General features: G+C 53.9%; 1 protein-coding gene across 3 annotated transcripts in view; it reads right to left on the bottom strand.

Annotated features, from left to right (window-relative positions):
* Window positions 1–11,093, bottom strand: part of EPHB2 (EPH receptor B2) — a 176,010-nt gene that overhangs the window by 38,382 nt on the left and 126,535 nt on the right. For all 3 annotated transcript variants that reach the window (XM_032495410.1, XM_032495408.1, XM_032495409.1), the window contains exons 4-5: window positions 1,627–1,782; window positions 137–472 (exon numbers count right to left, since the gene is read on the bottom strand). In XM_032495410.1, coding sequence (XP_032351301.1) covers window positions 137–472; window positions 1,627–1,782 — 492 coding nt within the window. The remainder of the gene's footprint in view (window positions 1–136; window positions 473–1,626; window positions 1,783–11,093) is intronic.

The following is an 11,093-nucleotide window of genomic DNA, read 5'->3' as shown; positions in this document are numbered from 1 at the left end:
TGATCACATGAACAGCCTTGGAAAAGAGGAAACCACTCCACAGACGTGAGGGAGTGTTTAACGAGGGCTGGCAGGTTACCCATCTGGTACAGCACGGTGCAGGGCTGCCCTGGGAGCTGGCATTTGAAGCGCTTACCTGCCTGGTTGGTGGTGATGTTCACGGAGGCGAACTGCGGTGAGAAGGGGCTCTGGTCAGTGACGCCGTTCACGGCCTGGATCTCGAAGGTGTACTGGGTGTGGGCCAGCAGGTCACTGATGTAAATGCGCGGCTCGGTCAGGCCCAGCTGGCGGGGCGCGTACTGCACGTTGTCCCCACAGCGGGTGCAGGCCCCCCGGCCCGAGCCGCAGCTCTTACAGATGATGTTGTAGACGAGATCCTCCCGGCCTCCTGAGTCACGGGGCGGGGTCCACTCCAGCATGAGTGAGGTCTCGTTGACACTGGAGATCACGGCCTGGGGTGCGGAGGGGATGGCTGGGGAGGGGGAGAGGTGTCGGTCAGTGGGGGCTGTGGGAGCATGTTCCCCAAGAGACTGCTCTGTACCACTGCCATGGCTCCAGCCTAGGCCTCCCATAATGCTTCCTCCAAATCCTTTCTCCTCTCCACCCACCAGACATGTTTCTAGAATATAGCTCATCCTGCTGCACACATCCACTTAAACCTTTCTCCCTGGACTCCACCAGCCTCCGTGTCTGTTACTAGGGACAGTCTTTTTGTGTTGTAGATTATATACACCCAATGTCCATTTCCCCTTTTACCCTTATGACAGAACCCAATTTAATTCAGGGTAGTAATATGTCCAGCTAAAGGCTATATTTCCCAGCCTTCTGTGACTAAGTGCTGGCCAATGATTCACAAAAGTTTGCTGGTTAGAACTTTTTCTTAAAAAGAGACAGCTGTAACATATCCCTTTGTCCCTTTCCTTCTTTCTGCTGCTGAGAATGTGTGTGATGGCTGGAGCTTCGGCAGCAATGTTGGACTGTGAAATGACCTGATGGGTAGACACCACATGCTATGGATGGTAGAGCAGAAGAAAGAGCCGGGTCTCAGGGAGCTTCATGGATTTGCCCCACTTCCCCAGGGCTGCCTATCTTTGGGCTTCTATCGTATGAGAGAATAAATCCCTATGGTTTAAGCCACTGGGGTCAGCTCTCTGCTGCTTGCAGCTGACTACCATTCCTGTCTGACACAGGGGTTGTAACACTGCCCTTGTAGTCACCCTGTTTGTAGAGAACCTTGGCCTGTGATTCACGGAGCCATTGCCAGGGCAGAACACTGGGGCGCCTCTTCTACCAAAGACACCACTCATGTGGGTTCTTCTTCTGCCAGGCCTCCCGTTCTCTGTCCTTTTGTGAATCAAGACCTTGACTTCGTCTTCCATGTGACTGAGCAGAAGGGGGTAAGGAGCCATATGCCAGCTCCGTGGTATCTGCATGTTGGCAGCACAGCTACCCCAGGATAGTCCTTTCCAGGCACTTTTCCATTTCCCCTCCCACCAGGTAACTGGCTGCTCCTCACTTAGGAAAGGCTGACTATAGCTAGACAGCCACCCTACTCTCACTCTGAGCTTTTCTGCAGGTGGGCTTGGGACTCGGTCAGGCACTGCCCTCCTGGGGCCCTGGACGTACTTGTGCAGGGCATGTCCAGGGGGTCCAGGTCTGCTCTATAGTAGCCATTGCGGCAGACACAGTTGGTGGCCCCTTCTGAAGTGGTCCGGCTGTTGATGGGACAGTGGGTACAGGCTTCGTCCCCTTGGTTGGCCTTGAAGGTTCCAGATGGACAACCTGGGAGAGAAGACAAGGAGAGTCACTGGGGAAACCAGATGAGGACTCAGAGAGGCATGGGAGGATCATGCAGCATAAGGAGGGACCGCGCAGTGTCATGATAGGAAACCCCATCTCCTGAAGTTCTTGGGAGTCTCCAGCTGCCAACGTGGAAGTCCTAGCTGTGTCTGGAAGGTTCCAGGCTGACTGGTTTCTTGTCTCTGAAGCTGTCTGTGGGTTCAGCTGGGGCCCCTAGCAATCATTCCTCACCTATGCCAGTGCCACAGCTTCTAGGGCCAATCCTGACTTAGTCTGAAGAGGTCTAGGGCAGTGCCCACGGCCTGGTCTTGTTTACTAATGGCTGGCTGGGCCTTGACTCTTGTAACTAGATTCCTGGGTTCCAGATGATGGAGATGATTACATTAGAGGAGAAAAGTCCTAGCACAGCACAGGTAGGTGGGGAGGTGATGGGGTAGAACAGGAAAGAATGCTGGCTTTGGAAGCAGACAGATCTGATCTGAGTCCCAGTTTGACCTTTTCCTAGCTGTGCGGCCCAAACAGGTGGCTTAGCCATTCTGAGGCTTGGTTTCTTTATTAGTAAAATTACCATTCTAAGACTGATTTCTGCAGGCCATTGTGAGCATTTGGCATAAGCATATAAGGCACATGGCATGAGACCTTGCACAGTACAGGTGCCCAAATGACTAGCAGCTGTTGTTATAGCAGGTGGTTGACCAATTTATTAAAATAAAGAGGACTTGCAGTACCAGGGACAGCCTGAGGAGGGCAGTGTTTGCACTTGGTGGGCATTCGGCAATCTGGGCTCCCCGGGGGCTTTGGCTTTCTTCCTGCTCTGGGGAGGATGCTCAGGCTTTGGATTCAGGCCCTGAAGTTCAAGGCTTAGGTTCTTCAAGAGGTGACCACTCCTGTGTGGGCCTGTGTGCAAATCCACCCGCCTCTCCCTCCTGGCCCTGGGCTGGGAATCAGGAGGCCTAGGGTCTAGGCTCTGCCCTGTTCTTGGCCTGTTTCTTCTTTCACTTCCTGGGGTTCATAATCTTAGCTCTGCTGAGCTTTGCAATGGGCAAGTTCCTCCTTGGGATGAAATGTGGCTGAACTGTCCACAGGCCAAGGGCTCTCACCTGGATCACATTCCATGTCCATGTGCTGTGTGACCTTTGGCAAGCAACTCTGCATCTCTGAACATCAGTTTCCTCATATCTAAATGGCTCACATAAATTTCCCTAAATCATTTTTCCAGCCCTAGTATTCAAGCTTATCTTCCAAATCCAAGTCTGAGCAAATCGCCCTCCCCCTAACCCCTTAACCAGCTCCAGCCTCAGAGATGCTGCCCCTCCTTGGTTGTACATGACAAGTCCAGAGTGCTTTACTCCCCTGATAGTTATTCATCAAAGGGATCTCTTGGCCGTGCTCTCAGCAACCCCAGGATTGGAGCCATGTTTGATGCACAGCTCCTTCCCCTGTGCCCAGCACAGAACCTGGCACTTGGCAGGCATTCCATAAATACTTCCTGAAGCTTCCTGCTTAAGTGGAAAGAGCATGGGCTTTGGAGATCATGTAAGCAGAAAGGCACTGAGAAATGGTGGTTAGTGTGCAGGCTGCCTGGCAAATCCCAGCTCCACCTATGCCAGCCATTTGGCCTTGAGCAAGTCACGTAAACTGTTTCCTCATCTGTAAAATGGGAACAATAGTATCTACCTCCTAGAGTCATTGCGAGGATTACATTGGTTAATTCAGGCAAAACTACTGAACAATTCCTGACATTATTAAACTGTATCTAGTTCAAATACCAATCTGCCGGGTGACCTCAGACAGGTAGTTCAACCTCTCTGAGCTATAGTTTTCTCATTGGTAAGAAAGCATCTACCCAATAAAGTGTCCATGAGGATTGCATGTGATGAACACTGCCTGGTGCAGGGTCAGGGAAGGGTTGCAGTTACAATCTCAGTAAATAAGCCAAGGACCATTCCCCCTGGGGTGCTAGAAAACAGCACCCCCAGACCCCTGGGAACCTACTTTGCCTGCCTTTCGGAGGGAGCTTCCAGAAGGTGGTAACCTTCCTAATCCTGCAACCCTGGCTGATGACACCCTGACCAGGTCCTGCGGGGATCTGGGAGAAGAGCCAGCTTCAGCCCAGTCCTTAAGGAGTTGCCAGAAGAGGGGAAGACAGGACTTTGATGCATCCAACCAACCAGGCTACGTGACTCCAACAAGGAGGATGGCAGTATCTCTGGGGAGTTATTAGGGCATCTGTCCTACAGATGGGGAAACCAGGGCTCCAGAGCATAAATATGAAGCGGACAATGTTTAGTTGATTGAGTACTTATTAAGTACTGGCGCTGTCCTAGTAACTCGTCCACACCTTGCCTAGCCCTACGACGGAGGTGATTTATCACCTACATTTTCTGATGGGGGGGAAAGAAAGCACAGAGGAGAACTAACTTTCTGAGGATGTGGGCTTACATTGGCAGAGCTGGGATTCCACCCCAAGTGGTCTCGCCCCAGAGGTCACTTCCCTAACCACCACACTATTCTGCCTTCAAGAGACTTATGTTGTGCCAAAAATAGTCCATGAGTGCTGGGCAAGGACTGGCAGCTCCTGCCCTGGGTGTCCGTCCAGGGCTTTCTGCATTTTGCTGCACTGGCTCTAGAATCCTGGAGTCCTCCTGCCCCCTCTCCTTCTCACCTTCCTCCTGGCACCAGCCTTTCCCTGCTGACCGGATGCAGGGGCAGCCTCACCATCCCGGCACTGTCCATCAAGACACGCAGGCTGCAGCCCTGGCTCCAGTTAAGCAGTTGACCTCTCTGAGCCACAGTTTCCTCTGCTGTAGAATGGGGATTCAGGGCTCCTATAAGGGTCTAGGACCATCCTGATAGATGCCAAAAGGTTTCGGCCCCAAGACCATGATCCTGTTGGCTCCCTCTCAGGCGAGAGCATGCCCAGCTTAGCACGCCTCTTCCATCTGCTGGCAGTTCCATGGGCCTGGCTGGTGGGTGGCTGCCCACTCTCCCCTCCGTGCTGTGCCAGCCCCTCCATCTGGACTGCCTCCCTGCCTGTCCGCTCCCATCACCATGTCCTGGCCCCCTCTCCAGCTCCCTAGGCTGCCTCCTCCAGAAGCCTTCCCTCTTTAGGTGTGCTGCTTGGCTACCCGCCAGCCCTCCCACCAGGCATTCAACGCCTCTGTATCTATCGGCACCGTGCTTCATAAAACCCACACTTCTGTCTTGGGAAGTGGCCTTGCTCTCCACCTGGTCACCAGGAACCCTGGTGCCTCCTCCCTCCCCTCACCCCCTGCAGCCAATCAATTACCAGGTCTTCCCTCCTCAGCAGTGCCCAGTCCTGGCTCCTCTGTGCTGTCCTCCCACCCCTGAGGGCATCCAGAAAGCTCCTCCCACCCACTCCTTAGCCTTTCGTTTCCAAGGCCATCTGGCCTCCTCCTGCCCACCCTCTAGAGCCAGCTTTCTAAAGTGCAAACCTTTCTGTGTCATTTAAAAATCCACAATGGTATACAGTGGAATATTATTTAGCCATAAAAAGGAATGAAGTACTGATACATGCTACATCGGGGATGAACCTTGAAAATGTTGTGCTTAGTGAAAGAAGCCAGTCACAAAAGGCCACAGTGTATGCTTCCATTTATATGAAAATGTCCAGAATAGGCACATCTATAGAGACAGAAAGCAGACTAGTGGTTGCCAGGGGCTGGGAGAGCAGAGAATGGGGAGTGACTGCTGATGGGTGCGGGGTTTCTTTCTGAGGTGATGAAAATGGTCTAAAATTCATTGTGGTGATGGTTACACAATTTGTGAAAATACTACAAGTCAGTGAACTGTACAGTTTAAACAGGTGACTTGTACGGCATGTGAATTATAAATAAAACTCCTATTTGAAAAGAAAATCCGCAACAGCTCCCTAAACTCCTCAGGGTGCCCGGGGCCCCAGGGCTGGCACTGCCCACCACCCCGCGCCCTGTGCCTGATGCTCCACACACGGTGCCCCCAGGCCCACCCCCACACCTCTGGCCTTGGTCCCTCCTGCCCTCGTTACCTGGAAGGCCCTCCCTTGTCATCAGGCAAGCTCCCACATCCCTTTAACACTCAGCACAGTTATCACCCCTTCCAGGAAGTCTTCCCTAAGCCCCCACAAAGGGTTGATGTGTCTCTTTTAATTACCTATGAATCTGTAAGTACCTGGCTGGGCTATAAACTCCCAATACGATGTAGGGTACCTAGTGAGTGATGGGTGGGCATGGTGGGGGGCTGGGGGTGTGCAGCTGAGCCACCTTGTTGGACATTTGAGGAAACTGAGGTCCAGAGAGGAGCAGACACCAGGGCTCTTTAGCAGCAGAGGCTGAGTCTGATCCCAGGTGTATTGTGTGGTTGGGGTGTGCTGGGGCCTCAGCTCCCATCAGCTACCTCTTCTCCCACAGAGACGGGACTGGGGCAGCCGCCCATCCATGGTGCCCAGGGCCCCAGGGCCACACATCAGGAGTATCTGATGTGTGCTCCAAGCTTCTCAGCTGGGAAGGTGCCCCGTCCTGCCAGCACCTGAGTCTCATGTACAGAAGTGAGAAGGAAACAATGTGAGCTGAAGTCTCAGACCTGGGCAGCTGCACCTCTGACAAGTGTGTGGGCTTAGACAGGTCCTCCGCCCTCTCTGAGGCTCAGTCTCCTCCTCCAGAAAAGGAGCTGATGATACCTGCACGGTGTTGACACATTGAGAGCCTCTGAACGGGTCTCCTGCTCCTGTCTGCATCCCCTCCACGATGGCTTGGGGTGATCTGATGAGAATGAATCAGAGCTCAAACTCACCAGGGGCTCCCCACTCAGTTAGAAGGTGTGCACACGCCTAGCTCTGGCTCACGAGGCCTGCAAGGGTGGCTCTGGGGTTTTCCTGCCCCTTCCTGCCATCCCCCTTAGTCTCAGTTTCCCTCGCTGATCCTCATTACAGTTTGTAATTATATTAGAAAACAGTCTAGAAACTCGTGTGCTGTCTTTTCCCTGCACTGGAAGTACCTGGAGAGAGAAAGAAGAACCAGGTTTGTCTGGTTCTCATTGGTTCCCTAGCTCCTGGCAGAGTGGTGGGAACACAGTAGGTGCTCAATATATATTTGCTGAGTGAACGAATATGCCCCTTAAAGGGTGTCGTGAGAAGCAGATGAGGAAGTGGGGAGAAGATACTCAGCCAAGTAAATGCCAGGTTTGGTACTGCCGTTACCGGGTCAGTTTCATCAGGCCTCACTGATGCTCAGACCCCTTCCCATTTCTCACTCTTCTCCCCACGGGTCCTCCCAGGTTCCTGTCCACAGGGTGACCAAGTCATCCCCGGTTTTCAAAGTGGAAGCCCTGCATCCCAGAAATGCCCTCAGTCCCAGGCAGCCATCCTGTATGCTTCTCAGCCGCATCTGTCACCTCTCTTTTCTGTTTGAAATTCTCTGGATGCCTTGGTTGCACATGCACTGGTCCCTGTGCCTGAATGCCCTTCTCCCCCATCCTCCTGCCCTGTTAGACTGTGAATCTGATGTGTGCACCTCTGGGAGGACTGCCCTCCACTCCCTACTGCAGATACCTCACACTTCACTGCAACACACCAGACACAGGGCAGTGGTGCGCTGGTAAATGGATGTTCAGGGGGAAAAAAAAAAGCCTTGATTTATTGTGTTTGCCAATTTCTGTGGTGAAAAGCTCCCATCAGGGCAAATTTCAAGCTACCGGTTTGAGATAACTGAACACTAAGCCAGGAAGAAATACCCAGAATCGGCTCTTGCAAGCCAAGCCAGTACAAACCAGCCCGTCCCACCACTGGACCTCACCCACAGGTGACCACCTACTTGTTGGTGAACGCTGGTTCATGTAGGGGCTGGGGCTTTAATCTCTACATTCCTAGCACCTTGTACAGGGTCTGGCACATAGTAAGTGCTCATTTAACTCAGTTTGCTGAATGAAGGCAGGTCTATCTCCCTAACTGGACAGTGAGCAACTTGAGGGAGGGGCCGTGGGTTTGATATGATGATATACATTAAGGGCTTAAAACATACAGTAAGTGCTACATAAATGTTAGCTCTTATTACTCATCCAGCAAGTAAGGACAATCACAATTCCCACTCATGTGCTTTCCAGGTGCCAAGTGCAGTGCAAGTGATTTGTATGGGTTCTCTCAATAAATCACATGACCACCTGCAGATGTGGGTACCATTATCACCCCCATTTTACAGATGGTGAAACTGAGGCTCAGATGAGGTGAAGTGAATGCCTCAAGGTCACATAGCTACCAAATGGCAGAAGAGGTTTCACTCTAGGTCTTTGTGATTCCAGGTACTACTAGATATAGAAATCATCCAGTGACTGAGTGTCAGGGCTGGAGACCATCTTGTCAGGCCTTCTGAGGGGACAGGGCTTGCTGGGGTCACTCAGTAAGGCAGAGGCAAAGCCTGGGCCCTAAACCCAGGACTTGGAGCCAAGGCCTCCAGCCAGCACCTGCCTTCAGCAGATGCCCAGAGCCCTTGGCTGGGCAACCCAAGGCGGGGATGGCAGTCAGCCGGGGAGGAGGAGAGAGGATTACGGAGAAACAGATTTTCTCCCCGCCTGCCCCCTGTGCTCCAGGGATAGGTGATAATTGACCGAGTGAGCCCCGAGTCAGGCCGAGGCAGGGCTCCATCTGGGCCTGGCACAGTGGGGCTGCTAATTGGCACCGGGTGATCCTCAAAGCCTCCGTGGCAGGCGTGCAGCTCTGCTCCCCTTTCTCCTCCCAGAGACTCTGGATTAATCCCCAGAACGACTAGTGCCATGGTGGAGTCCCATGTGCCCAGTGTGCCAGGCCTCGGGGGTGGGGAAGGAGTTTCTCTATCTTCCTGGGGGTCCTGTCGACCAGAGGGCTCTGTCTGTGGTTCTGGGTAGCGAGTGACAGGCTCACCGCAGTCTAGCTCCCACTCCCGAGAACCCGATGAAATTGAACCTGGGCATGAACTGTGGAGCTGGCTGCCAGGGCAGAATCCCAGGCCTGCCTCTTGCTAACAGTGCGACTGTGGGTGAGTTACCTACCTCTCTGTGCCTCTGTTTCCTTGTCTGTGTAACAAAGGAGAATGATGACACTGCTCTTATATTTGCTGAGATTACATGAGTTAATACAGAGAAGGCACTTGCAACAGTGCCTGCCTGGTTCACGTTAAGGGCTATACAAGCGTTGGCTTTTATTATATGCATTCATTCTTGGCCCATCACTTGCTCTGTGCTAAGCCCTGGGGATACAGAGACAAAGAAAATGTAGCACTGCCCTCAGGAGTACAGGTCCAGTTGGGAAGATGATGAGTTGTGAATTCATTCAACAGGCACTTATTAAGCCCCTGTTGTGTGCTAGGCACTGGGTCATGGAGACAAAAAAGGCCCAGGCTCGGCCTGTAAGAGGCCACAACTGAGCACAGAGCCAGTACACCTTCCTCTAACCAGGGCTGACGGCTGCCCACTGTGGGCAGAGGCGCCAGGAAGTCGTCTCGGGCTCAGCAGTGCCAGGTTTAAAGGGCAGCTGGCTTACTTTCCTGCCTTGGGATCTCCAGGAGGTTCTAGATTTAGGTTGGGGAGAGGAGTCTGGACAGAGAAAAGAGTCCTGGGCCCAGAGTGGGGAGGCCAGGGCTCGGCTGCCCTGTGGGCCCTTGCTCTGTGGGCCTGGGCCGCTTCCTGCATACTTTGCGTGTGGCTGGACCATCTCTGCGGCCTCTCCAGCTGCGGGATGCTGGCTGTGGACAGACTCAGGCACCCAGCCCGGGGCTCGATGGAGAAACTGATCTGATGTGTGCATCTGCAGGGGCTCCTCCTGAGTGTCAGTCAGGGCTGGGCCTGCGGTGTTCTTGTGGCTGAGTGGGCAGGATTTGGGGGTCTCCCTCATGCAAAGTGGCTTTTGCATTTTGCACGCTTCCTGCTTTTGCTGCTGAAGTTAAGCCAGTGGAGTCAGTGCCCCTGGGCTGGGCTGGAAGCAGGTGGTAAGTTCCTGGCTCAGGGGAGGAGCTTCCAACCGCTGTGTGTCCACACGCAGCCGCCTGGTGCTGGGCCAGGAGCTTCCGGGGCCTATAACCTTATCTGTCCTCACGGTTACCCTGTGCAGCAGGAGGTGTTATCCCCATTTTAGAGATTAGGAAACTGCCCAGAGGCTCTTAGAAAGGAAGTGCCTTGTCTAAACTACTCAGAGGCTTCGGGGCGGCGCCTGTGCCCCACAGTCCATGCTTTAACATCACCTGCAAGGCCCTTAGTGCTCCAGCTTGATGAAGGGTGCCCCCCTGCCCTTCCAGTCCTCCCCCTCCCCTCAAGGGGGAGCTCTGCTCTTCCAGGTTAAGTCCACAGAGTGCCTCAGGGTCATCCGCCTGCAGTGCTAGCTCCTACTGGGACCACCCAGGGGATGTCAGTCATTCTGCCCCCCTCCCACACATGCCCAGGCTCCCCATGCTTGTCCCTGCTGGGACCTGGGCTCTGTGGCTGCCTGCCAGCAGCTGGCAGGACTACAGAAGTCAGAAGGCAGCGGCAGGAACTGTGTTAACACGCCTCCTCTTTGCCCGAGGGGGGAATCCAGGGCCTCTCCGGGCCAGTGTCCACACGGCTATCTGCGGGATCCTTCCTCTGCTCAAGACCCTTCAACGGCTCCCTGGTGCCTGTGGTGAGTCCCACCTGCTTCAGCCTCCCCTCCATGGTCCACCTGCCAGCCTCAGCTCCCACACCCTCCCAGCTGCGCCCTGGGCTCCGGTCATCGGAGGCAGCTTCCAGCTCCCCAGCAGGCTGTGCTTGGTCTCCCATCCAGGCCTTGGTTCAGGCAGTTCCCTCTCCAGCCTGGCTAATTCCTTTTTATCCTTCAAATCTCAGCTCCAACCCAAATCACCTTTTGGTCTTCCTTGGATGCCACCCCCACCAAGGCTGGGTTTGGGGCCTCTCTTCTGTGCCCCCAAAGCACCAGCACCTCGCCTCTGCCATTGCACAAGTATACGGTGTGCCTGTCTGCCTCCTGCGCGAGGCTGTGAACCCAGCGGCAGTGGATACCCACAAGGTCTGGCTCTTCTCAGCCCCAGGGTCTGGCTGACAGGTGATGGACAGGAGGTCTCAGAAAGTGTTTGTTGACTGGCTGACTGAGGCTCAGAAAGGTGCAATCTTGTGCTTAAGGTCACACCCAGCTTGTATGTGGACTGGAGATTTTGTTCTAGGCCTCCGGACCATGTCAGAGGCCCCAGAGCTCATCTCGTGAGCCCAGTTATGGGCTCTCAAGACATCCTACTTTCGTCCTTCTTGGCATTTGGTTAACATCTGTCTCTCTACCCTCTCACCTGCCCAACTAT

The sequence above is a fragment of the Camelus ferus genome, chromosome 13 (assembly GCF_009834535.1).
Source record: "Camelus ferus isolate YT-003-E chromosome 13, BCGSAC_Cfer_1.0, whole genome shotgun sequence".
In the NCBI taxonomy this organism is placed as follows: domain Eukaryota; kingdom Metazoa; phylum Chordata; class Mammalia; order Artiodactyla; family Camelidae; genus Camelus; species Camelus ferus.
The sequence above is the reverse complement of the archived record's forward strand: the minus strand, read 5'-3'. Positions and strand labels throughout refer to the sequence as shown.